Source organism: Anolis sagrei, chromosome 5 (genome assembly GCF_037176765.1).
Source record: "Anolis sagrei isolate rAnoSag1 chromosome 5, rAnoSag1.mat, whole genome shotgun sequence".
NCBI lineage: Eukaryota > Metazoa > Chordata > Lepidosauria > Squamata > Dactyloidae > Anolis > Anolis sagrei.
Genome location: NC_090025.1, coordinates 66,441,261 through 66,468,558, shown reverse-complemented (window position 1 = coordinate 66,468,558; position 27,298 = coordinate 66,441,261). Strand labels below are relative to the sequence as shown.

The following is a 27,298-nucleotide window of genomic DNA, read 5'->3' as shown; positions in this document are numbered from 1 at the left end:
GTGGCAGGGGATGGCTAGTTATGAATATAATAATAGTATTTATGTATGCAGTTCTTTATATAGATCAAAAACATTCCTGTAATAATATTAATTACATAGGAATAGGATTAAATGTGAAATCTCATCTTTTAAGTTTGACTTGGAGTCTGGAGAGTTACTTTTTAAAAGTCATCTGTTCCTCTTTTACATTATAGTATTCAGAGAGTCATTTGCAGATCTGTTCATGGAAACATTTGATAAAGTAACCCATTGCCATGTATGTTGCATTCCAGTTATTTTTTGTTACATGCTGTTACTTTAAAGCAACTGATTCAAAAACCATGAAAAGTGACGAATTCCTATGGCAATGCCACAAAGTTATTTCAGAAGGTAACTAGAAAATGTTACTTGTTGCGGGGAATAAATTAACTGCCCCCAATGCATTTTTCTTGGCACGTGGGTTTCTTGCATTCTTTATTGGAGAGGAAGTCACTCATTATACAAAGCTATGTCAAAAGGGACTTCTTTGAAAACGGATAAGCATTGCTTCTTAAGCTCTCGAGGTCAAAGCATTTCCTTCCCTCCTGCCCCATGTCTAGTAAACTTGAGTGTCGTATTCCGCAATTCCAGGAGCGGCTGCAGTCTCCAAGCTGAAAGCTCCCCGCCTCCTGCAATGTTCTTTCTTTTTTTCTTTAAAAGCCTTTTTGTCAGCCTTCCTCTGGTGATAGGAATGAGCTGATGATGGGCATTAATGAATGTCACTGTCAATAGACAGCATCTGAGGCGAACATTGTTTGTTTCCTTGCCTCCCACCCACCATACGCAACGCAGTGGGGTGACTTCAGACTCTGTTTCCATTGGCCCGCCTTCTCTCAAGACTAAGTATGGAGTGTGTCTGCTAGTTACCTTTGGCCTACTGGGCATAAACCTATGAGTAAAGCACATGACTGATGTCCTAAGAGACCTTCGCAGTGGAGGGAGGTGCCAGCAGGAGGCTTGTTTCTTTTTTTAATGAAAGGTCTGTTGCTCTTTCACCCTGTCTCAGTCTGCAGAGAGTCTAATGGGAAAGCACATTCTTGCTGTTCTTTCCTCCCTAGGCTAAGTGATACACACACATATACTGTACAGCATTAAGTCTGATTGTGTGGGAAACAAGCAGATGTTTGAATTTGTTTGAGAGCACTGCGGTCCATTTAAGAGGCAAATGCTCTGGGGATTTTTAAAATTGTTGCTCTGTTTTGTCAAAGAAAAGGGAACCATTACTGACTCTTACTCTTGTGACTTGGCTCTTGAGCAGATGCTATCCAAAAATAGACATGTATATTTTCTTAAAGTTTGGCTGATATGTTTAATAAGATGTGGCACCTGACAACAACAGTCTGATACAAACCAAAAATGCTAGGTCAGTGGTCCTCAACCAGGGGAGGGGGGTTTGCAAGGGGGTGTCAGAGGAATCACCAAAGATCATCAGAAAATGCAGTATTTTCTGTTGGTCATGGGGGTTCTGTGGGAAGTTTGGCCCGATTCTATCATTGGTGGGGTTCAGAATTCTCTTTGATTGTAGGTGAACTATAAATCCCAGCAACTACATCTCTCAAATGTCAAGGTATATTTTCCTAAACTCCAGTGGTGTTCACATTTTAGTATATTGAGTATTTATGCCAAGTTTGGTCCAGATCCATCACTGTCTGAGTCCAAAGTGCTCTCTGGATGTAGGTGAACTACAACTCCAAAACTCAGTCAATGCCCACCAAACCCTTCCAGTATTTTCTGTTGGTCATGGGAGTTCTGTGTGCCGAGTTTGGTTCAGTTCCATTGTTGGTGGAGTTCAGAATGCTCTTTGATTGTAGGTGAACTATAAATCCCAGCAACTACAACTTCCAAATGACAAAATGAATTCCCCCTTAAACCCACCAGTATTCAAATTTGAGCGTATTGGGTATTTGTGGCAAATTTGGTCCAGTGAATGAGAATACATCCTACACATCAGTTATTTATATTATGATTCATAACAGTAGCAAAATTACAGTTGTGAAGTAGCAACAAAAAATAATTTTATGGTTGGGGGGTCACCACAACCTGAGGAACTATATTAGGAAGATTGAGAAACACTGTGCTAGATGAAAAGTCTCCCTATTCAGAATAGCATTTTCCTCTCAATGAAGTCATGTATCAGTGCTGTCTAGAATACAGATGGTTCTAGTTTAATACAGTGGCAGAATATTTGGAAGATGTGCATTTTCCTCTTGCAATTTTTAAAAAAGGATTCTTTCATAATACATCAGTTGCTCACCGTTTTTCTCTTTTGTCACCAGATTTCAGCATAAAGGACAAGGGAAATAAATCGCCATGCAAGCTCATGAATTGTTCAGGCATCTGCGAATGCCAGAACTGGGTGACGTGAGGCAGTATGTGCGAACTCTTCCAACAAACACATTGATGGGATTCGGTGCTTTCGCAGCACTCACAACTTACTGGTATGCTACAAGACCAAAAGCTCTGAAACCACCATGCGACTTAGCAATGCAGTCAGTGGAGGTGGAGGTAAGTGGTTGTGTAATTTGTGTTCTTTACTGTTGATTCTTTTGTAGTATTATGTTGTTGTGATCTTTGGAAGCAATTTGACTTATCTAGAGGTCATGTACTTGCGTTCCCCAATGTTTCTGGCAGACGAATGTTCTGTCTGTGAAAATAGGTTCTTAAACAATTAAAGCTCTTGGTCTTTCAATGCTCGTAAGGATTGAAATAAAGAGTGGTTTACACTGTGCCTTTTAACGGTCACGGCAACCTTGGTCTTTCTTTGTGTTTTTCCCTCAAGTACTTCATAGCAGAAATTAACATCCAGCATAAAAAAAATATGCACTTTCAAGTTTGTGCTCACCTCCTATCACCATTTTTTCTCTTTTCTCTCATCACCATGGTAGCATATTAATTGTGCAGCAAGTGGAATACATCAGGATGGGAGTACGTCATATAGACACTGCCTACAAGGATATCAGACAAGCCCCCACATTGGCAGTCTTTAGGAGGAGCCTGAAAACGTGGCTGTTCCAGTGTGCCTTCCCTGAATAAAGGAAACCATCACCTGCAAAATATCCTGAGAACCACTTTAATTACCTTTTGGGTTGCTCTCTACTTTTGGTTTAAAACCTTCCTACTAGATACATCGTCTGTTCATGTCCAGCATTTATTTTTAAAGTTTTAACTATTACATCTGGCCCGGCCATAGGTTTTTAAATCATTGTGTGTTATTGTCTATGTGTGAGTTATTAATTGTATTGTTTATTTTGCTTATTGCTTCTTGTTTTTATCGATGTGTTGTTGGGCTTGGCCTCATGTAAGCCACTCCGGGTCCTTTGTGGAGATGGTGGCGTGGTATAAATAAAATTATTATTATTATTATTATTATTATTATTATTATTATTATTATTACAATCCTTTGAATACTTTCCTGCAGTCGTAAAGAGAGATTGTATACATTTAAAAGGCTTCTTGAATGCAAACTCCAGGAGAAAATGAGGCTGAAGATTCTGTACCTCTAATACATGCATAGGCCAGCACAGTTCCTTATATCAGGGTAGAAAGAAGTGTGTTTCATTTTCAAACTCTTCTTTGAGTCAGTTCCTAAAAATGAAACTTGTGGTAGAAATCATATATTTAACACAATGTTAGTCTTCTCTTAAAAATTAAAATCAGAAATGAGTTTCTGCATCAAGAGATAGTGATAGAGAAACATAGACCATGAGATAAAAGAGTTTTGTAGATGTGACTCAGTAGGCAATGCCTCTGGGATTGTAGCAAGGCGAAACAAGAGGCCAGTCATCACTAGCAGGACACAGCATCTTATATTGTGCCAAGATCATCCACTGACACACACACCACTTGCCATGTACTATCAGTGTGTTTCAGTGTAAACATTTGACCCTACTAGCTAAACAAAAAAGGTATAGTTGTGTTTGTCCTCGTGGAGTAACGTGCAGCCATTTCTGGAAAGTTCACTGCAATTTACTTTCAAATCATTGAACTCTCTTATAGTGTACAGAGTGCAAAGCAGGGACTGCTTAATTTCACAATTGTCTGCAGGGCCCCACACATTTTGGCTGACCTCACCCTGGCTTGTCCTTGGTATGACCCTGCTCTATAGAGAGTCTAAACTGCAGAGGCAAGTGTAGAAAGAGACAAGCTACTAGGTTTAAAAATCAGTAGTATCTGACAGAACAAGCTAGCTTCCTTTCAGAATAGCTGCCCTGTCATGTTTTCTGCATTTCTGAAGTACACAGGATGGTTCCTGGATATCACTGTTAAGGAGGTTCTGACTTGGGGCACTCAAATGGTAGTGTTGGTTAAGAGAGCCCAGTAGAGATTGTATTATTATCTGAGACCTCTAAGGAACCAACAATTGAATGAAAAACTTTTGGTGACTTTCTACCACTGTGCTATAGAGAATGCCTTAACCTATTGCATCTGTGCATAGTTTGGTAACTGCACAGTGGCAGACAGGAAGACACTCCAAAAGTTGCCTTCCCCCCTCTTTGGGAGAACTTTATAAGTCCCACAGCCTTAAGAAAGCTCAGAGCATTCTTAATGACCCATCTTACCCAGCATATTCTTTTTTAGAATTATTACGATCTGGCAGATGGTACAGGGTGACAAAGACAAGGACAAACAGACAGAGGTATAACTTTTATCCTAAAGCTGTAACTATGTTGAACTCCATGGTTTCACATTGATATGTGGCATTGGGGGCTGTGCAGTGGTGTTTGGAGTATGGCTTTGTTTTATAGTGATTAATATCAGAAGGATCGTTGCTGTAAACTGGTTTTTGTTACAAAAAATCTTTTGCATTCATAATTGTACAGGAAACTTACAAATTGCAGTATAGAACATTTTAGTTTATAACTAAATTTCTATACAATTTAGGGAATCTGTATTTCTTAAAAATTCTCTTTTAGGCAGCTACTTGATCCATAAGGATTCTGTGTCCCTTTTCAGGGACAATTAAGAAAAAAGGGGAAAATATTATTCCCTATTTGTTCCCATAAATTTATTGTTGTGTTGTGTGACTCCATCCTCAGATGGTGTGTTCAGGATTACTGAAATCCCAGACCAGCCCCCTTTCTTTCCTGTATTGTGCTGGCAAAGTAACTGAGACCATGTTTTTAATAAGAGCCAATATGCCATTCTTTCAACCTAGTTATTGGCAGTGCTTGTTGACACACTCTTTCCATAACCTAACGAGCCAACAATTGGTAATAACTCTTTGAAAATCCTGGGCATTCAGCAGTTTATCTGATATAGTTGGTTAGCAATTTATATGTTGCTGGCTATAATAATTTACTTTGCTTGAATCAGCATCCTAATAGCAGTTCCACACCGGCTTCTCCAGCACAACTGTATATCTTACTTACTTAAGTAAGTAAGTTTAAGTATCTTCTGGGGATACTTTTGTCTCAAGAGATGTGCCAGCAACAGTGTTTACATAAGAATTGGTGATACTATTCCCAGCCCTTTTTCTTATTCTTCCAGTTAAGTGGGAATTTCCCCAGTTCAAATTTGCCATTGTTTTCTTGACCAGAAAGCCATGGAAATTCCCAATTTGTAACAGAGAACATTACCAACGTTAACTCCTACAGGGCAGTAAAAATGTATGCCCAAAGGACAAGGCACTGAAAATAGTGAATGCTAAGTATTAACTTGATATATAAGTTTCTCATCTGTGGCATTGCTCTTTGTACCATAAGCCCATGCCAATATTGTAGCTAGTCTCCAACTAGTGTAAAGTTTATGTGGAAGGATGCATTTCTGTCTAAAGGGCAAGGGGTATAAAGTTGAACCTAATATTCAATCTTGCTTTGACTGCAGATAACATGGCCAGACATGGGGCTGCTTACTATGCTGTTATTGAGCTACACATAAAAGCAGAAAAAATCAGAGTACTGTGATTACAATTAGGATGGTTTTAAGAATCAGAAGTGTCATCAGTGTGATGAAGAAGATGTACTCAATGACAGAGTCAGGTTCACTGGCGTGTGATATGTGAAACTGACTTTGATGGAGGGGCAGAGTTGGATATAAGAAAAGAGACTAAATTCTCATTCCTAGAGAATTAGATGAGATGCTATCTGAGGGTTGAGAGCAACACACATACATGAACCAGCAATTGTATTACCTTCCAGGGAGTTAAAGCCTTTTTTCCAGAGCCTTGCTGCAAATGAGTATGTGTGTGTGTGTGAATGAAATTTGGGGGACAATTGAATTTGGTGGCACATGGCACCTCTCACAGGAGTTCACATTAGGGGACCAGAACTTTGCCTACAAACAACAATCTATAGCCAGTGTTACTTAGCACTTTGTGTGTTCAAATAGGAATTTCTCAGTTGAGTGATGTTTGCCATTTTAATTACATAACATTGAAGAATGTTACAGAGTGAGTGATTGCAATGGCACACTTTCACTTACTGTGAAACATTTCCACTTACTGTAAAATACTTGCCTTGTAATTATTTTTTTATTCAATGACTTGCGTGTTGATCATTGTTCACACAACATTATTGGGATACTTTCTACTGACTATGTCAGTGTAATTTTAAAGAAAGTTCAAATGGTATGTACATGGATAATCATGTTTATATGTAAACTATGAGTATTTGAAAGATTTTTGACCCTAGTGAAAATGGCATTCCTAGCTGAACAGTTTAAATACAGCAAGTAGGTTCTTTTAGGTAACTAGGTATTTAGATGGAAGTAGGTTGAATGTACCTGACACTTCTAATATATTGGAATCTATATAAAAGAATCAAAACTTGTTTGGAATTGCGAGTACCAGAATCCCGCCTGCCTGTGTAATCAAACTCTGGATTTTCCAGGTACTAGATTCTGAGAATTCTAGGTCCAAAAAAAGTAAATTTCCCAAGCTCTGAAAATTCATGAGATAGTTTCCCTCAGCAGCTGTAAATAATTTGAGCACTGAAATCTGTCTTTGACCAGAGTATGCATTGGCTTTCTCACTAATATGGTAAATTGTTCCAATACCTGAACCATTCAGCTATTGATGTTTAGGATGTTGCACTGAAGTCTTCAGAGAACTAAATATGTAACTTTAATTCACTTCATGCAGGGTGAAGAGCATGCCCGAAGATCATCACTACTTGACAGTGACGAACCAATAATTTACTACTATGATGATGTGAGAACAGTTTATGATGTCTTCCAAAGAGGAATACATGTGTCAAGTGAGTATTTCAGAGAAGGAACAGTAACAGATTGTATATGAGTTGAAAGCTTGAGGATAATTATCTAAAAGTGCTGAATGAGCCATTTGGTAAAGAAGTGAAACTGAATCTCTCCCAGGAAGCAACTGCTGTTAAGTTACTTAACCCATTAACTATTTATATTCCCCCAGACAATGGGCCCTGCTTGGGAGTAAGGAAACCAAATGAACCATATGAATGGATGACTTACAAGGAGGTAAGTGCATAGTGATATCATTAGCAATGGGACTTGCAATTGCAAAAGGCATTTTGCAGCATATTCCTATGCATATTTACTTAGAATCATAGAATCACAGAGTTAGAAGAGACCTCGTGGGCCAACCAGCCCAACCCCCTGCCAAGAAACAGGAAGATCGCATTCAAAGCACCCCCTACAGATGGCCATCCATCCTCAGTTTAAAAGCCTCCAAAGACAGAGAGTTCCACTACTGGACTGCTCTCACAGTTAGGAAGTTCTTCCTCAGGTTCAGGTGGAATCTCCTTTCCTGTAGTTTGAAGCTATTGTTCCGCGTCCTAGTCTCCATGGCAGCAGAAAACAAGCTTGCTCCCTTCTCCCTATGACTTCCCCTCACATTTTTATACATGTCCATCATGTCTGCTCTCAGCCTTCTATTCTGCAGGCTGAACATGCCCAGCTCTTTAAGCCACTCCTCATAGGGCTTGTTCTCTAGACCCTTGATCATATTAATCACTCCTCTCTGGAGACATTTCAACTTGTCAACATCTCCCTTCAATTGTGGTGCCCAGGATTTGACACAGTACTGTATTCCAGGTGTGGTCTGACCAAGGCAGAATAGATGGGTAGCATGACTTCCCTGGATCTAGACACTAGACTCCTATTTATGCAGGCTAAAATCCCATTGGCTTTTTGTGCCACCGCATCACATTGTTGGCTCATGTTTAACTTGTTGCCCACGAGGTCTCCAAGATCTTTTTCACACGTACTTCTATCGAGCCAGGCAACCCCCAATTCTGTATCTTTGCATTTAAGAAGTAAGCCCAGCAGAAATCAGTGGAGTATATTTTCTGGAGGTATCAAAGTGTAGGATTACATCAGCAATCCCTAAATGAAGGCCTGCGGGCCGGATATAGTCTGAAACATGTCTCCTGCATAGCCTGTATCAAGTACAAATGAATGCTCATAAAAGTTGTGGAACTCCCTTGACTCTAGTAGGGCTTTAGCTATATGATACAGATGAACTTCCTAGAGACCTGAGGAAATTGATTTTTTTCCTCAGAGGTCCAGCTATGCTCAAAACATCCATTCATGCAGGGTCTACTGCAGATTTTTCTAGGTCAGTGTACACGCTTGAAAGAAAATGAAATGAAATGTAAACTCTTTTTAGTTGTATTATTTCAACAATGATATTGCTTGGCTATTGGTTAGAATTTTTCCTGACATTTTTTTTTTGGGGAATGTGATGAAATGGGACTTCCCTAAATTAATAGTTGCCCCTTCGCTTTTTATGTACCTGAGCTATAGAAAGACATTTTTTTGTAACTAGAATTAATCTGCACTTTCAGAAAAAAATGTAGTGTGTTGGTGTGTGTGTAAATCATATATCTTGCTTCACTTTCTTGATCTGGCAAGGATTTGCTATAGGCCGCTAACAACATACAGCCTAGATTAAGTATTGTGCCATCTGTGTAAAATATGCAAAGTGGCTAAAAGTAACTGAAGGGTTGAATGAGGTAAAACTGAGACATTTAAAAGCAATCAGAATTGGTAACAGATATGGTATTTATGTTTCTCCACTCTCCCTTTCTTCCTTAGGTTGCGGAAAGAGCAGAGTGTATTGGTTCTGCACTAGTGAACAAAGGCTTCAAGCCATCTTCGGATCAATTCATAGGACTTTTTTCACAGAACAGACCAGAGGTAATCAAGAGTCCTTCAAATAGTAAATTTTAGGGAATGAAATAGTTCAGTAGCATAGCTCTGTGTTTAATTTAAAAAATTCTTTGGTCAAAGTGTGGAAAAGGTACTTTTCTGTTACAACTCCCATAAACTCACAATCACTTTTCCAAACTGCAGTCCGGTCTACTTAGTTTTTGGTTTGTTTTTTTTTTGTTTTTTTTTTTTTTGCTTTTCAGTTAAGGACATGGTTCAGCACACTGGCTTAAGTCACCTGCCCTACATACACATGTATAAGTCCAGAATTTTAGTCAAATAGTCCACCCAAAAAAAACCTGCATGAACTTATCCATGGGTGGAGCCACCGATGGCGCAGTGCGTTAAACCACTGAGCTGCTGAACTTGCTTACCTAAAGGTCGGTGGTTCGAATCCAGGGGTGAGCTCCCATTGTTAGCCCCAGCTTCTGCCAACCTAGTAGTTGGAAAACATGCAAATGTGAGTAAATCAATACATACCTCTCCAGCAGGAAGGTAATGCAGTCATGCCAGCCACATGACCTTGGAGGAGTCTACGGACAATGTGTCCTCTTCAGCTTAGAAATGAAGATGAGCACCAACCCTCAGAGTCGGACATTATTAAACTTAATGTCAAAGGGAAACCTTTACAGTAGTTATTGCTGTTTTTAGTGTTGGATGTATCTGTCATGGTTAGCATGCTATTCTGGATTAAGGAGGAATTAAGTGTTTGTGACTAGAATGGAACAAGTGATCCTCCAGATAGTGTTGGAATCTGCTTATCATCATCCCTAGTCAGGATCTCTAGAAGTAGAGACATGAGAAATGGCAGTGTAACATATGAAGAACAATGTGTTTTCCATTTCTTGTTTGAGAACTGGCCTTTTTAATTACTATTTCACAGGACTTGAGAAAATAGGTCTATCAGAAACTTCCTGGCACATGCATAGTGGGCATCGCATCTCAAATCTGCTAGTGATTTGGCTGTCCTGTCTTGTACTCTGTTAGTTAATGTTCTGCAAAAATGAAATGTACATATACCTATCATGTAGCTAATCTTGTACTGCTGGCAGAGTCCTGCACAATCTAAAAACCTGTCAATCCTCTCCTGTCATCCTTCCCTTTCTTCCTGAATGTATATTTCCTTTGTGGAGATTATAGCCTGAGGATTGGGTCTGTTTCACTTCTGACTTCCTGCTTCAGGCATTCTCCCTCAGGTATTGACTTGATGTTGATAAACACTTTGTCTTCAGTGGGTGAAAATGAGGCTGTTACACAATACCTATCATGATTCATAGGTGATGAATAAAAACCTATAGTATAGCATGCTTAGCTGTGAAAGTAATATAGAAAATGGTTATTTAGCATCTGTATCCCTGTTGTGCGAGCCATGGAAACCTACGATGAGTAACTTTGAGCAATTCACATTCTCTCTGCCTCAGAGGAAAGCAAAGGCAAGCCTCCTCTGAAAAAAGCATGCCAAAAAATCTTAGGATAGGGCTGCCATATGTTGGAAAAGACTTGAAGGCACACAATAACCACATACATGGTTACTGAGGTTTCAGTAACTGACAGTGCTTGTTTCATGTGCTCGTCCCAAGGTTACTAGTTAGAGACATGAAATAGAAAAACAGTTTTTTTCTGGTTTCTTCTCAAATGTTTTGGTAAAACAAAAAATTGAAATAATGTACATTCTTGTTAGTAGAAAAGGCAAATGCCATTGGAATGAAATGTGAACTTCTCCAAAGGAGTACCTAGCATAATTTGGACTGGACATGTTGCTCTTGGCACAAAGCAGATAGTATATTTCAAGTAGGGATTGTGACTTTGGGCTTGAATGACAGTGACATATTGTTGCACCCCAGGCCTGGAAACCCCTATGACCACAGCACCATGCATGAGTCCAGTACACAAGCAAACAGTTTATTATAAAACATATCAAAAGTGTAGGGGGAAAAATCAGGAATAGGTAAAGTAGATGTATATCCAAAAAAAAAGGCTTAGGAATAAGCAATAATCCATCTGGAATCCAAATGTCTCATACAGCTTCATAGGTAATACAGTCCAAAAATCGCCAAAAATATAAGAACAGCTTAAGTCCACAAGCAAAATGTATCCTTAAGAAAACTTGATCATGAATACAAAAACAGGAACATAGAAACCTCCAGTATACTTGAATCCCAAAACCAAAGGCTTGACGGGAAACATGAACCAGGAATTCTAGCCTAGCTTCTTATTCAAAGGCTACATTGCCTGAACTAACTTCAAAGTAAACAACTTGCCAATTAAAAGTCACCCATGAAATTTCGTCTCCCATGCTTTCTCATGCAATCACTCTGCCCTGCAATGCCTATTTTCTGCTCTGATCTGTAAACTAAGGCCTTTGTTGATTTCAGTATCTCCAGGTGTTTTTTCCTGGGAGGCTTCTGTATCACCTGAGTCTCCACTCGACTCCCTATCTAATGTTTCAGTCTCTGACTCCTTTGACTAATCTTGAAAGCCTGCACTTTCTGAGCCAGATTTCTCATTGAGAGAAGCATTATTCCCTTGACTTAAACCTTCATCCTTTCATGCCCCAGGAAACCCCACAGGCAATCGCACTATTATCTCTAAAACATCAGCGAACTCATCAGTCTCAGGCTGATCTACAACACATATGCTACTAAGAATGCAGCTTTTCACCGTTGTACATAAATTACCTCTGTATTTGTGTCTCTTCCCATATTTATAATGCTTACATCAGTGATTCTCAACCTGTGGGTCCCCAGATGTTTTGGCCTTCACCCAGAAATCCTAACAGCTTGGTAAACTGGCTGGGATTTCTGGGAGTTGTAGGCTAAAACACCTGGGGACCCACAGGCTGAGAGCCGCAGGCTTAGATGATATTTAGCCTAGAGATCAAGATACTTTGTCTTAGGTCATGGTTTAGGTGGTATGCTTCAGTTTTCTTATTGCCTTGGGTGTGAACATAATATAGATTGATTGCATCATGCCAGTCAGCCAAGAAGATGTATAAATTGGTATAGAGCCAAAATATGTGCACTGCAGTGTTTTAATTTAAAACACTAAACAAAAACCCACAAAGTCAGTCATGCTTTGTCAACTTTGGTGTCGCAACTTCTATATACTCTTATAGCCACCACTTCATGTGTGGGGAAAGAGCCTTGCTTAAAAACAAAACAAACTTTTAACTTGCTGTCTTGAAGGCAAAATATTTAATCCGATTCTGAATCTGGCTCACAATGTATGCACATTCATTCAGTAGACTTCTGCAGGAAAACTACACCAGTGAATACATATCTGGAAAACCTGATTTTAGCAGTATTTCCTGCAGATAAATATTTTTTAAAATGGACATTCTGATAATTGCATAATAATGTTTCCTGCAAGGAAAATGCCAGTCTTCTCTGATGTAATGTGTGGAACTGACCTCATTGCTGTGTATTTACATGGATGAGAACCTCTTGCTTTGAAAGCCAGCTATGCGAACTCATATCAGTGTTTGTATGTGAGTGTAGAAAGATATAAACTAGGCAAGCTGTCCGTACCATTGTGCCTGTCAAATTAGTCCTACATTATTTCTGCTTGTCTTTCAGTGGGTTATTATTGAACAAGGATGTTACACTTACTCTTTGGTGCCTGTCCCTCTGTATGACACTCTTGGAGAAGAAGCTATCACCTTCATTGTAAATAAAGGTATGTGTTGTGCTTGAATGAATGAATTCCTATGCACACTGCATATATCATTTGTAGTTCAAAATAGACTTCAATACAATAATTAAAATGAAGAACAATTTTAACAAATCTAAACTTAGTATTTCAATGGGAAGTGTGGGCCTGCTTTGGCTGATGAGATAGGGTTGTTGTTGTTGTTGTTGTGGTGTACTTTCAAGTAGTTTCACACTTAGGTTGACTCTGAGCGAGGGCCGGGTAAATGACCTTGGAGGGCCATAGTTTGAGGACCCCTGGTATAGTGGTTTGCATGTTGGAGACAAGGGTTCAAAATCCCCAGTTGGCCATGGGAACCCACTGGTTGTCCTTTAGCACACCCTCTCAGCCTCAGAGGATGACGATAATAAACCTTCCCAGGAGAAATCTTGTCAAGAAAACCTCACAGAAGGATTTCCTTAGGTCACCATAAGTCAGAAATGACTTGAAAGCACACAGGAACAACAATAGTAGGATGTCTGTTACCACACCATGCAGTTAACTTTGCATCTTCTTCTAAAAGTTTTGACTGCAGCTGAATAGCAAGTAATGAGATGAAGCAAATGTTAATGGGGTGGGAAGTAATCAGTACTTACTGTAGATTCGGAGAGTTGAAAAGTCTCTTTTGTAGTTGAACTCACTTGGGAGAAGTAGCAGTTGGAATAAAACTCTGCGAGCTGCATTTCACATAGGTCTCTTTAGAAAATCTCAGCAACAAAGTAAATGGAAAGTTACTGAATTGCACTAAACCCTTAGGCATATAGCCTTTCATCAAGAAACAGTTTAAAAACTATATCCAGGAAACATAGTATGTAAAAGCTAAGCTAGTTAGTTCTACCCAGCCAGTTTTAATCACAAGTTTTTAAACTTGTGTCTTATGTTTAATCTTTATTTTGTGTATTTTAACATGTATTTTGTAGAAATATGTTTCAATATGTGTATTTTATAGAATGTTTTTAGATGATTATCTGTTTTTAGCGATATTGTAACCCACTTTGAGCCACAAGGAGAGGCGAGTAAGAAATAAAATTATTATTATTATTTGATGCACAACAAGATTCGTACACAGCAAACAAGATCACTTTGCTGGCTTTTGTATTTGATCACATGTCACACACTTCCTAAGTGTCTAGGAGTGTGTGATGTATCAGCGAATAATGTGTGCAGATCCGAGTAACAGATGGTAATTTTGTCAGATGGTAATTTTTCCAGCGCCAATTGTTTTTAAGTGCAGGTCAAGATCTTTAGGCACTGCACCCAGTGTGCCAATCACCACTGGGACCACCTTTACTGGCTCGTGCCAGAGTCTTTGCAGTTCTATCTTTAAATCCTCTCGTCAATTCTGCTGTTGCCTGGGATTGCAACATCGATGATCCATGCTTGTTCCCCCCCCCCCCCCCAATGATTGTGAGGTCAGGAGCATTATGCTCCAAAATGCTGTCAGTTTGAATTTGGAAGTCCCAGAGTAATTTGACATGTTCATTTTCTGATATTGTCCTTTTTTTTCTTTTCAATTTAGCTGATATTGCTTTGGTTTTTTGTGATAAACCCGAAAAAGCTAAACTTCTTCTGGATAGCATTGAGAAGGGAGAAATATCAGTACTCAAAACCGTTGTGATTATGGATCCCTTTGACAGTGATCTTGTGGCTCGTGGAAAGAAATACGGAGTGGATATCATTAGTATGAAAGAAATGGAGGTGAGCAAAGCAGCTTCGGGGACAATTTCCAGTTGTGATGATGCAGCCAAATGCCTTAAGCAGCAAGAAAGGAGCCAACTTTAGCCTGTTACAAAATGCTGCTCTTTGACCAGCCGAATAAAGGATAAAGTTTGGACTGCTGCTCTTTCACAATGTGTAAATGATTTTAAACATTTGCCATGTTAAAAGATAACGCAGACTAACATGTCTGGTTCAAAGGTTGTGTCAGTTCTGAAATAGTTACAATCAAACAGGCATTCTGATAACTCTCTGTAACCCCAATTCATGAAATATAACTGTAGCAAAGATCAGACATAAATCTGATACACAAATTAGTATATTCTAATGTTTCTTGGGATTCTGTTTTGTATTTGTCCACTACAATTTCGTGATGCCTTCCTTGAGAGTCTTGAACATAATATTCCACCTCTAAGTATTTAGTGGTGCTGATGGCTACATGCTTCCTGTTGTTAGACTACTGAATTTGAAAAGACTTACTATTATATATTTACTGTATTTATACCCTGCCCTTCTCATCCTGAAAGTGGGAGGGGGGACGGGACGACGGACTCAGAGCGGCCTTACAATGGGCAATAATTCAATGCCACATAAAACAAATATATAATAAGATAAATATATACATTAAAACATAGAATTCAAAAAATATAAACATTAATTATTAAAACCTCAGAATCCGAAATCATATTCCAGGAGCCGTTCCAGTCGTTATTGCACATACTCCAACTTCACTTATTGCACTGCATTACTGTCCAAAGGCTTGGTCCCATAGCCACGCTTTTAATTTCTTCCTAAAGGTCAGGTGGGAGGGAACTGACCTGATTTCATTAGGGAGGGAGTTTCACAGGCAAGGGGCCATCACTGAGAAGGCCCTGTCTCTCATCCCCACCAACCACACCTGCGAAGTAGGTAGAACCAAGAACAGGGTCTCCCCAGACAACCTTAACCTCTGAGGTGGTTCATAGAGGGAGATACATTTTGACAGGTAAGCCAGGCCAGAACTGTTTATAGGCTAAAGACAACACTTTGAATTCCTTGTCGTGTCATCTGTGAAATGCGCACCTATGGGTTTTCCTGTGCGCCTGCGCAGCAATCCGGAACATTCTAGAGTTTTAATCAATTTTTTAATGATTATTTTAAGAATATATGTAAGCCCCGCCCATCCCCCGCCCCCCCCAGTATATATGCCGCCAAATGCGGCTTGGCCGGTAGTTCCTTTTTCCGCGCTAAACTTGCAGCATCTACGAACTTCTTCTCTGACTTATTCACCTATTGGACTGTTCTTCCTCTATTGCCTACCTTCTCCACTCCGACCACGGACCGGCTGACGACTCTTTTCAGGCTAGAATATCTTCCCTTTATTTTATTTAAAAAGAAAGAAAGAAACTGCTCAGCCTGTGGAGGTAATCTCCCGGAGGCTGATAGGCATACTAAATGCCTCCTTTTGTTTGGGAGAGACTCAAAACTTGGGAGAGACTCTGCTAAAGCCCTCCTGTATGAATGTGCTTTGCCGCTGCAAATTGCTCCCTTCCTCACCCAGTCCTCCCCTTTGCAAGAGCCTTTTCAGCCTCCCTCCCCACATGCTGGGGATAGGCGTGACTCAACTACGGCAAGTGCTTCCCTAGCGGAGCCAGCCGCTGGAAGAAAGAAAGAGAGAGAGAGAGAGAGAGAAACAAACCCTCAAACAAACCATGAGGTGTGCTAAATCAAAGGAAAAAGCAAATAAATCAAAAAAGGGATGGCAACTCACTGGCACTCAGCCCTTGAGTCCCCCTGCACTGGAACCGTGAGGTCTGCTAAATCAAGGAAAAAGCAAATAAATCAAAAAAAGGGATGGCAACTCACTGGCACTCAGCCCTTGAGTCCCCCTGCACTGGAACCGATGCCCCAGTTTTCCCGGTTCCATACTCCAGTTACAGGAGCCTCCCCCAACTATCCTCCAAATGGAGGATCCCTCCCCCCTCCTCCGCCTTGAACTCTTGCCTCCTCATCTTGAGCTAGAAACTCAGCCTACAGCCAATCCCCCCATTTCCCCCCTCCCCTTCCTGCCTCAGCCCTCCCCACCGCTTTTCCCAGACTTGCCAGAGTCCCCGGTACCGCGGGAGACTCCTCCCTCCATCCATCCCATTTCATCAGCACAGCCCTCCCGGCACCGCTATTGCTCTCCCTCTCCTTTGCCAAACCATCCCCCATAGAATCATAGAATCAAAGAGTTGGAAGGGACCTCATGGGCCATCCAGTCCAACCCCCTGCCAAGAAGCAGGAATATTACATTCAAATGTAATATTACATTCAAATCACCCCTGGCAGATGGCCATCCAGCCTCTGTTTAAAACTTCCCCCATCCCTCCTCCCAAGAGGGCTCATTCTCTCTCCCCTGATCACTATATATCACAACAAAGGCTTCAATGCTCATCCACCGGATAAATACCACAGCCCCCACATGCACCTCCTACTGCCACACTCTCTCATTCTCCAGAAGAACAAACTGAACCAGAACCTCAGCCATTTATTCAGGATCCCCTCCCAGACCCTGACCCCTCTCCCCAACAGTTAAGAGGATTTCAAAAATTCTCAGCCCTCCTAATAAGACTTGCCAGAGCCCTCAACCTTTCTGCACTAGAACCATCAGATACAATTGCAGACCCATGTCTCTCCTCTATTTAGCAACAAACCCCCACATCCCCCACCACTGTGTTGCCCACCTTGCCCTATCTTCTCAAAATTTTTAAGAATACAGGAGCTGCTGTGCCTATGGTTCCAGCAACTCCTAAAGGAACAAAAATAATAATAATAATGAAATAAAATTTAAATATTTTTTTTTATTGTATTGATCTCTCTTCAGCTTCATGGCTATCTAAGATGCCCAAGCAAACTCTATACTAACTGATGCTCAACCAAAGCCTATACAGAAAAACCAGACTTTCCCTTCTAATAAAGAAAAAAGAAAAGAAAAAGAAAAAATTGCACTCCATGACAAATAAACAAATAAATAAAAATATTTATTCCTCAGCATGCCTTTTTGCATGCATAGCCCATTATGGAGCCTACATGAGTGTCTATAAACCTTTCTATGGAACAGAACCTCTCCTTATCTAGATTTACTATCTCCATCTGAACAACCTTTGGCTAAAGCCTTTAAACAGGAAGCTCTCCTGTTATCTGGCCTTCAAAAGACCTTGCAAAGCACACAGCTGACACCTCAGTCAAACTCATAGCAGGCTCAGTGGCCCTTCGTCGCCATGCCTGGTTTCGAACTGCTATTTTTTCCCTATCTCAATACACACTTATTGGAGACTTCCCAATGGATGAAGCAGGACTCTTTAATCCTGAAACTGACTCACAACTACAACACTAACACAAGATGAAACAAATAGTCTACAAGTATGGCCAGCAGCCATACACCTACCAATGCCAACGCTGGGGCTCTTATTATTACCGTCCCCAATACTACAACAGACCTTTCAACACTTCCTTCTATAGAGGATGGCAAACACCATATGCCCCCTCTACAACTTTGACACGACCTCTTCTTCCCTCCAGAGGTCAGTACTGTGGTATCAGACCCACTAACAACAATAAACATCATTTTTACTATAACGTTAACCATCCCCCTTCCCCACTCCAACTCTACCACTTACATATTTAGACAGACTACATTACTTCCTACCGGCTTGACAGCCTATTACTACAGACACCTGGGTCCTGGACATAATTGACGGGGGATATGCTATATAATTTGATACCTACACCCCTGTAGGAAACATCTTCCTCACCCAACCCTTCCATACCATCTGGAAAGAAATTAACTCTCTACTTCACAAAGGAGCTATTTTCCCCATACCATCACATGAAGCCACCTCTTGTTTCTTCTCTCGCTACTTTCTAGTAGACAAAAGAGATGGAGGACTACGTCCCATTTTCGACCTTGGGAAACACCACGTAAATTCCGCATGGTCACTCTTCCCAACATACTCCCCTTCAATCCAGAGGAGTCTTGCCTAGCAAGGATGCTTACTTTCGCATCACAAATAGACAATCACACCTCAGATTCCTAACTTTTACAGTTCAACATAACAATTTTCCATTCAATTCTCTTCCATTTCGCTTATCACAAGGACCTTGGCCTGGCCATAAACCAAGAAAAATCTCTTCTCTGCCCAACACAACACATCCAATTCATACGAGCTGTCATAGACTCCAGGATGCAGAGAGCCTTCCCCCCAGGAGACTGCCTCTCCAACCTACAATGAGCCATCTTCAACCTCCAACGCTCCCAAGCTCCTCCGCTTGGGCCATCCAGTCTATCCTTGGCCACATGTCTTTTACTACCAACGTCACTCCATACACCCCTTTTTTGGATGAGGTCCCAAAACATTTGATCCTCTCTGTGACCCCCAGTCCCGGGTCCTACACTCCCCACACAGTGTCCTCCAGTCCCTATCATGGTGGACAAAAGAGTACAATGTTCAATCGGGGATGCCATTCATTCAACCCCGTCCTTCTATGTCCCTCACAACAGCCGCTTCCAACTCAGGCTTCCAACTCACTCAAGGACTTCGAAGTTAGTGTCCATTGGTCCCCTCAGGACCGCCATTTTCCACATCAGTACCCTCGAGCTGATGGCGGTGGAGAAGCTCTTCATGCTTTCACCCGCATTATATCCAACCGCATGGCCCAAATTGTAACTGACAACACTGCGGTCAAATATTATATCAACAAACAAGAGGGAACACGCTCACAAACACTACTCTGCATTTCGACACGATTATGGGGTGGTGCATTCAGAGAAATGTCCTTCTCACGACCATTCACTTCCCAGGACAGGACAATACACTCCCTGAGCAGATCATCCAAAAACAATCACGAGTGGCACCTCCACCCCAAACAATTCAAACCATCACACTCAATGGGGCAAACCCAAGATAGATCTCTTTACATCACCACTAAACAATCACTGCCCTTTTACTGCACAAGACTCCGCCCCCATGCACCCCCAGGCTGTCTCGGAAAAATCTTCCTACTCCACTAGACTCCAGGTCTACTCTACCTCCCCCCCCCTCTCCTATCCCCAGTCATAGCCAAAATAATCCAGGACAACTCGGATTGCATGCTAATCACCCCTTGGTGGCCCCGGCAACACTGGTTTGCACCACTCCTCCAAATCTCCAACAGGGAGTTTCTCCACTTCAAACCAACTCCGGACCTTCTCACTGTAGAGAACGGACTGGTACTTCACCCAGACCTCCAATCCCTCCGCATGACGGCGTGGATGATCAGACCGCATTAAACCAATCCAAGGAAGTATCACGTATACTCCTCGCTGCCCACAAATCAGCAACCAAAAAGTCCTATAACTATAAATGGTCCCTCTTCAAGCCATTCACAGAAACATCTGGGCATAAACCAAATACAGGCCCAATACCCATGATATTAGATTTTCTAGTCCACCTCTCTGATAAGTGCTTCTCACTCTCCTCTCTAAAATGTTACCTATCAGCCATCTCATCGTTTAGAAGGAAATTGGGTTTACTGTCCCTTTTTCAAAACCACTTAATTCAATTGTTTCTCAAAGGTTATAAAAACATCCACCCTCTTACCTCCTTTCCCTCCCCCCAGTGGAGTCTGTAATTAAGTTTGTCACAACTATCAAACCACCTTTTGAACCCATGGCCTCCAATCATATTCTCACCTTTCATGGAAGACGGCATTCCTGGTGGCCGTCACTCCCACCAGGAGGGTTAGCGAGCTTACAGCCTTCCGGTCTGACCCACCTTATATTAGGTTTCATGAGGACAAAGTTGTTCTCCGTACCGATGTTACCTTTCTCCCGAAAGTAGTCTCCTTTTTTCATATGTCACAAGACATAACTCTCCCAGCCTTTTTTCTTAACCCATCATCTCCCCTTGAAACTGCCCTTCACTCCTTAGATGTCAAAAGAGCTCTCTCCTTTTATTTCCATAGGACATCTACATATAGAAAATCCCCTAAGCTCTTTTTAAAATACAGGAAAGACAAATTAGGCTACCCTGTTACCTCTCAGGGGTCAACCCCTTGGAGTGTCTCAACATTCCGCCTAGCCTACCAATTGACAGGCAAAGATCCACCTACTCACCTGGTGGCCCATTCAACTTGCTCTGTGTCCACCTCCCAGGCTTTTTGGCGATGAGTGTCTCGTGAACAGATCTGCAAAGCAGCTACCTGGTCTACACCATCTATTTTTCCTTCTCACTACAAGTTGGACATACAAGTGAAAAAGGACGCCGCCTTTGGCAGAGCTGTTCTCTTTCCTGTGTGGCATGACCCGCCTCCAGGCCAGTAGCTTGCTAAGTCACCCATAGGTGCGCATTTCACAGATGACACGACAAGGAAATATAGGTTGCTTACCTGTAACCGTATTTCTTTGAGTGTCAATCTGTGAAATTCGCACAACCCGCCCGTCCTCCCCACTTGTCATGCCTCTAACCTGGCTGCTGTTTAGCGCCGGGGAACTACCGGCCAAGCCGCATTTGGCGGCATATATACTGGGGGGGGCGGGGGATGGGCGGGGCTTACATATATTCTTAAAATAATCATTAAAAAATTGATTAAAACTCTAGAATGTTCCGGATTGCTGCGCAGGCGCACAGGAAAACCCATAGGTGCGAATTTCACAGATTGACACTCAAAGAAATACGGTTACAGGTAAGCAACCTATATTTGTGCTCAGTAGCAGACAGGCAGACAGTCAACTGAGGTAACAGGGGAGTTGTATGCTCCCTGTACACCACTCCAGTGGGAAATCTGGCTTCCACCCATTGGACCACTTGAAGCTTCCAAACAGTCTTCATAGGCAACCCCAGATAGACCTGCTTAACTCATTTTGGGAGGCATCAGATATGCAATTGGAACCACTGCAAAATTATCTTGGTTTAATTATCCAGGCATAGCCAGTCCTGTTTTATCTCTGTATTAACTGAGAATTAATGTCACCAGAAATAAAATTAGCAGCTTCAGATGTTTCACTTAACAATATCTTCAGCCCCATCCACACTGCCATATAACGCACTTTCATAATTCAGTTTAACTGCATTATATGGCTGTGTAGAGCTATATAATCTAGTTCAATACAGTTAAACTGCATTATGAAACTGCATTATATGGCAGTGCAGATTGAGCCTTAGTAAATGTAGACACTGGTTTCATTTATGTCACTGCTCCCAAAACAGTGTACTTGGATCCCAAAGTAGAGACTTACTTACAATCAGTCCAAGCAGTCTTACAATTTTGTCAGTTATTTTCTATTACCTACTTTCCCTCCAGTGCAGTCAGAAAATTGAAGCTATAAAGTGTTCTGTTAAAAGAGCACTACTACATTCAGATTGGATAGTCTAAGTAACCAAAAAGCACCAGATCCAATTTGATCTTGGAAGTTAAGCAGGGTCAGCCTAGTTAGTACTTGGATGAGAACTCACCAAAGAATACCAGAAGCTATAAGCTACATTTCAAAGGAGGAACAGACAAAACCACCTCAGAGTATGCCTTACTACAGAAAACCCTATGAAATTCATAGGATTGTCATAAGCTTGACAAGTGACTTGAAGGCAGGTGTGTGTGTGTATGTGTACACACACAGTCAGAATAGTATAAACAGACTTTTATTACTTCTCCATTAAACTGAATTATAGAAAAAGCATTGTCATGTGCTCTGCTATAAAGCCCTAAATGGTTCTGGCACAGCTTACCTGTCGAAACGTATCTCCCTCTATGACTCACTCCGAAGGTTAACATCATCGGGGAGGCCCTGCTCTCGGTCCCACCCCACCCCCTTCGCAAGTGTGATGTATGAGGACAAGAGACAGGGCCTTCTCAATGGTGGCACCTAGCCAATGTGAAATTAGATCTGCCCCATCCCTCCTAACCTTCATGAAAATACTGAAAGCATGGCTCTGGAATCAGGCTTTTGGCCAGTAACGGGAGTAGTGCAATACGAGACTATAAATTAATATGACAACTTGAACCTGCCCTGAAATACAATTTGGATGATGTGATTTTAATTGGTTTTTTAATGCTATGTTTTTAATGGTTTTGGTTTTAACGTTTTTGTTTATTTACTGATGTATTAATATATGGCATTGAATTGTTGCCTTTGTAAGGCCATTCTGAGTCCCCTTCAGGTTTGAGAAGGGCAGGATATAAATGTGGTAAATAAATAAATAAATACTATTAGCATGACATTATGCATGAGAAAGAATGTGTGTTTTTTTTTAAAAAAGCATAGTGTTATCATTTTAATGATTGAGAATATCGTATGTTTCTGATATTTCCCCAAACATGTTTCAAGATAAATTTTAATATAGATATGCAAAAATATATTTAATTCAGGTCAGGTTCGTCTTTAATTGGATAAGTTGCATCTGCATCTTTGCTATACTGTCATTGGAAAAAGAAGAGTTAACTAGTTCTTCGTTGAATGAGGTAGACTTTGTTCGCTACAGATCATAAATCTTCAAAAACTTTGTACAAATTGTGATGCTTGATTGGCCTCAAAACCTGAACTTGTTTTTGTTAACTCATTTTAAAGCAAATACAAGTTTTTAAAAAAATACATATATGTGTAAGGGCAATCTAGGTAATGACACTGGATAGACAACATGTTTTTCATCTGAACATAATTTGATCATCACTAGAAACTAGCTAATGAAAAGTACATTCCCTGCAATAGTTCACAGCAAAAGATGTGGAAATTCTGAAGATGGTTTTCAGAGTTTCAATTAACTTACCATTTTCTGTTTCTTTTTTTAAAGGTGTTGGGAAGAGCTCGCAAGCACAAGCCTGTAGTAAGTCCTACATTTATTCTAATACACAAGACCAACACACTAAAATGTTTAATTCTTCTTTAAATATCAGAATAACTAGTGATTGATTTCTTGTTAGGTTCCAAAACCGGAAGACCTAGCCATAATCTGTTTCACCAGTGGAACCACAGGTATATTTGTTGTAATTCTAAAAGTTGCTCTGAAAGAACAACACCTATCTTAGGGGAATTGGGGTATTCTTTCTAGATGACAAAATGGAGAAACATGGGCATCTTTTGGTCCATAGTAAATTGTAAATATATATGAGTGTGTAAATGGCTTTAAATCATGCACTTGACTTTATGCAAAAACTATACTGCAATCTTAACATAAGTTGTATTGTCAAAGGCTTTCATGGCCCAAATCAGTGGGTGGTTGTGACTGTTCTGGGCTGTATGGCCATGTTCCATAAGCATTCTCTCCTGACATTTCATCTGCAACTATGGCAGGCATCCTCAGAGGTTGTGAGGTCTGTTGGAAACTAGGCAAGTAAAGTTTATATATCTGTGGAATGTCCAGAAAGGACTCCTGTCTGTTTGAGGCAAGTGTGAATGTTGCAATTGGACAGATGGTTAGCATTTAATGGCCTTACAGCTTCAAAGCCTGGCTTACTGCTGCTTGGGGATGCTTTGTTGGGAGATATTAACTGGCCCTGATTGATTCTTCTCTGGAATTCCCTATATTGGACTTAGAAGGTCTGTAAATAGAACCACTGACCGCATAGGGAAACCTACAAACTATCTAAACCCACTAAGAAAATCCAACAAATGCTATGTTCAGCAAAAGACAAGAGGGCTCCTCTCACTTCTGCGGGTGTCTACCATATACCATGCAGCTGTGGACAAGTCTACCTAGGGACCACAAAAGGCAGCAGCACACAAACATGAATCAAGAAACATGAAAGGCCCTGCAGACTCATTGAACTTGAGAGTCAGCCATAGCAGAGCATCTGATGAACCAACCTGGACATGGCATATTATTTGAGAACCATTCTAACAACTCCCATATCAGACTACATAGAAAGCAATTGAAATCCACAAGCATGGGGACAAGTTCAACAAAAAGGAGGAAGTCATGAAAATGAACAAAATCTGGCTAACATTATTAACTCTAAAATCATGACAGTAGATAAAAAGCAGCACTCAAAAAGCGGAGGAATTCCAGACAAGAATCAATCAGGGCCACCTAACACCTCCCAACAAAGGATCGCCTAGGCAGAAATCAGCCAGGCTTTGAAGTTGCAAGACCATTAAGTGCTAATCAAGTTGGCCAGTTGCAACAGCCAGACTTGCCTCCAACAGAGAAGAGTTCTTTCTCCCACCCTGACATTCCACAAATGTATAAGCTTCACTCGGCCAGTTTCCCACAGACATCACACAACCTCTGAGAATGCCTGCCATAAATGTGGGCAAAACGTCAGAAAAGAATGCTTCTGGAACATGGCCTTACAACACGGAAAACTCGCAGCAACCCAAATGCTGTATTGATACTATAAAAACAGTTCTTCAACTAGATTGTTGTGAATCCAAAGTTATTGATAATGCATAAAGGCTTCTGGAGGAAGGGGAGGGTAAAAGTTACATAGAGGATGGGTTCTTCCAGCCTTTAAATGTCTTTTAGTAAAATATGAGGAAGAAGGACTACCTGGTTGAATTAATTTTGTATCTGTTTTCATAAACTTAACAACTTGATATTTCTAGGTTTTCACTATTGTGCCTTTTAACATGCCTTTTCCCTTTAGGGAACCCCAAAGGAGCAATGATTACTCACCAAAATATAGTGAGCAATATGTCAGCATTTGTGAAAGCTACAGAGGTAATCTTCATAGATTGAAAAACTAACAAGATTTTGGAGCATGTCTCACTTGGACAGGAAGCACTCAAATGAACCATGACTGCAGCTTTAGTCATATGTCTAGTACAGTATTATTATTGTTTTTAAACAACTTATTGTGTAGATTAATTAACAAAGCTACTGTATGGATTAATTTACAGTCTATTATGATTTATAAAACACCCTGACCTCAAGGTTCACATAAATTCACAAGGTGTATTTGTTCAGAAAGATATACTGAAGCATATTATCCTGTGTCTGCTTTATTACTTAATAGTGACTTGGCTTTCTGCAGTAATATGAAATATTCCAATGCTTGTTCATGTTCTAAGAATTATTTTCACTTTTTCTAGTCCAGAGTATAGATGTCTTTGAAATATCTTATCTAATATCACTCAGAATCTGTTCCTGATGTGACACTTTAGCCTGATGCTATCACAGTCCTAATTTTGGCCCTTGACCTAGACCTTTTTCCTCCTGGCATCTTTATTTGTCTGTGATTCCAACTTGTGACAAAGTGTTAACTACCTGTATTTACTCGAGTCTAATGCGCCATCGAAACTAATGCACACCTCAATTTTCAAAACTCCAAAACTCAAAAAGGTGTTTACCATATTATGTGAATATAATGCACACCCTAGTTTTGGGAAGATACTTTAGTAAAAAAAGAGCATTAGAATAGAGTAAATAAGGTATAACCACTGTTACTACTCTATTTGCAAACTGTTGTCTTTAACCCAGTGGTTCCCAACCTGTGGTCCATGGACCACCAGTGGTCCACAAGAACTAAAATATGGTCTGTGGCCTTACCGTTACTACATTGTTGCAATGAGAGCGGCTGGTCTTTCAAAACCCTCTTATAGTGCTGAGACTTATAAAATATTGTTTTCTGTGGGAGAGCAGATGGCGGTTACTGGATGGCATATGTTTTGTATCAGAAACTAGAGCTGATGTGGTCTATCCAATGCAATTTTCAGATTCAGCACCCCAGATAACCAAACCGAATCTAAAGTTGACCAAAAACTGATTCGTAACCCTTTTGGTGCTAATGTTGAGGAGTGATCCCTGGTCAAGTAGTCCCTGGTCAAAAAAAGGTTGGGAACCACTGCTTTAACAGATGATTTAGAGTGTTGCAACTCAGAGTAGTTTTCACCTTGCTCCAGACACCACCACACCAAGGCTGTAGGTTTTTGTAATTTATTGAGAAAAGCAAAATCAAAACAAAGAAATAAAAATGCAATAGTTCCATAGGCAAAACAGAGACTTAAATGTAAAAGCAAAGTTCCCAAGATCCAAAGGCAAAAACATGAAGCATAATCCTTTAGCAACGGTCAAACAAAAGTCCATGGTAAAACAGTTGAAAACAAGACCCAAATCCCAGACTCAGGAAGTCAAAAGCGTGCTGCGAAACGCCAGGTCAAATCCCAGAAGTTAACATGGAAAGAGCAATGTTGGACTGACAACTGCCTGTCAGCTATAAGACTAAATACCCTTTGCGAACATGAAAGCATTGCGTTGACCTTGGGCACCTTTGGCTTCTCGCTTGCTGGTCAAGCGAGTGCTTCTCCGAAGCCTTAATGGCAAACGATCTTGTCTGCTCATTAATTCATTATCTGCAAGGCTATGCAACCCCTTATCTGGGTCCAGCTGGGACGGATCCTCCATCTGGCCGTGTGGGATTTCACTCTCGCTATCAGTCTCTCTAACTGCAGGAACATTCCTTTCCCCTGAAAACTGACTTACTGTTTCTCCTTCAGCAGCCACACTATCAGCCCTGATTGAAACATGTACATGAATCTGTAACCCATCAGCCTCCTCGTCATCCTGCAGGCCAAAGTCAAGCTCAGAAGGCCCAAACAGCTCAGCTTCAGACTCAGAGTCAAGCTGAGTCACAACATAGAGTTGCAATGGTTTAGTTCGTAGAAGGGAAAGCAAAAGATAGTTTAAACAACTCTCACAAAAGGCATTTGTAGAAAAACATTTGATTAATAATCTTCAGAAAGTATCCCAATTCTGTATAGTTGCTGAATGGAATTAATATAGCCAAGAAGATTCATTTTCATCTGTTGGTAACAATCTGATTTCTA

At 40.7% G+C, this 27,298-nt stretch overlaps 1 protein-coding gene across 2 annotated transcripts in view; it reads left to right on the top strand.

Annotated features, from left to right (window-relative positions):
• Window positions 1-27,298, top strand: part of ACSL1 (acyl-CoA synthetase long chain family member 1) — a 65,545-nt gene that overhangs the window by 16,230 nt on the left and 22,017 nt on the right. For both annotated transcript variants that reach the window (XM_060778638.2, XM_060778639.2), the window contains exons 2-10: window positions 2,295-2,523; window positions 7,097-7,211; window positions 7,382-7,446; window positions 9,025-9,126; window positions 12,714-12,813; window positions 14,345-14,523; window positions 23,328-23,360; window positions 23,458-23,509; window positions 25,120-25,193. In XM_060778638.2, coding sequence (XP_060634621.2) covers window positions 2,329-2,523; window positions 7,097-7,211; window positions 7,382-7,446; window positions 9,025-9,126; window positions 12,714-12,813; window positions 14,345-14,523; window positions 23,328-23,360; window positions 23,458-23,509; window positions 25,120-25,193 — 915 coding nt within the window. In that variant the 5' untranslated portion in view covers window positions 2,295-2,328. The remainder of the gene's footprint in view (window positions 1-2,294; window positions 2,524-7,096; window positions 7,212-7,381; window positions 7,447-9,024; window positions 9,127-12,713; window positions 12,814-14,344; window positions 14,524-23,327; window positions 23,361-23,457; window positions 23,510-25,119; window positions 25,194-27,298) is intronic.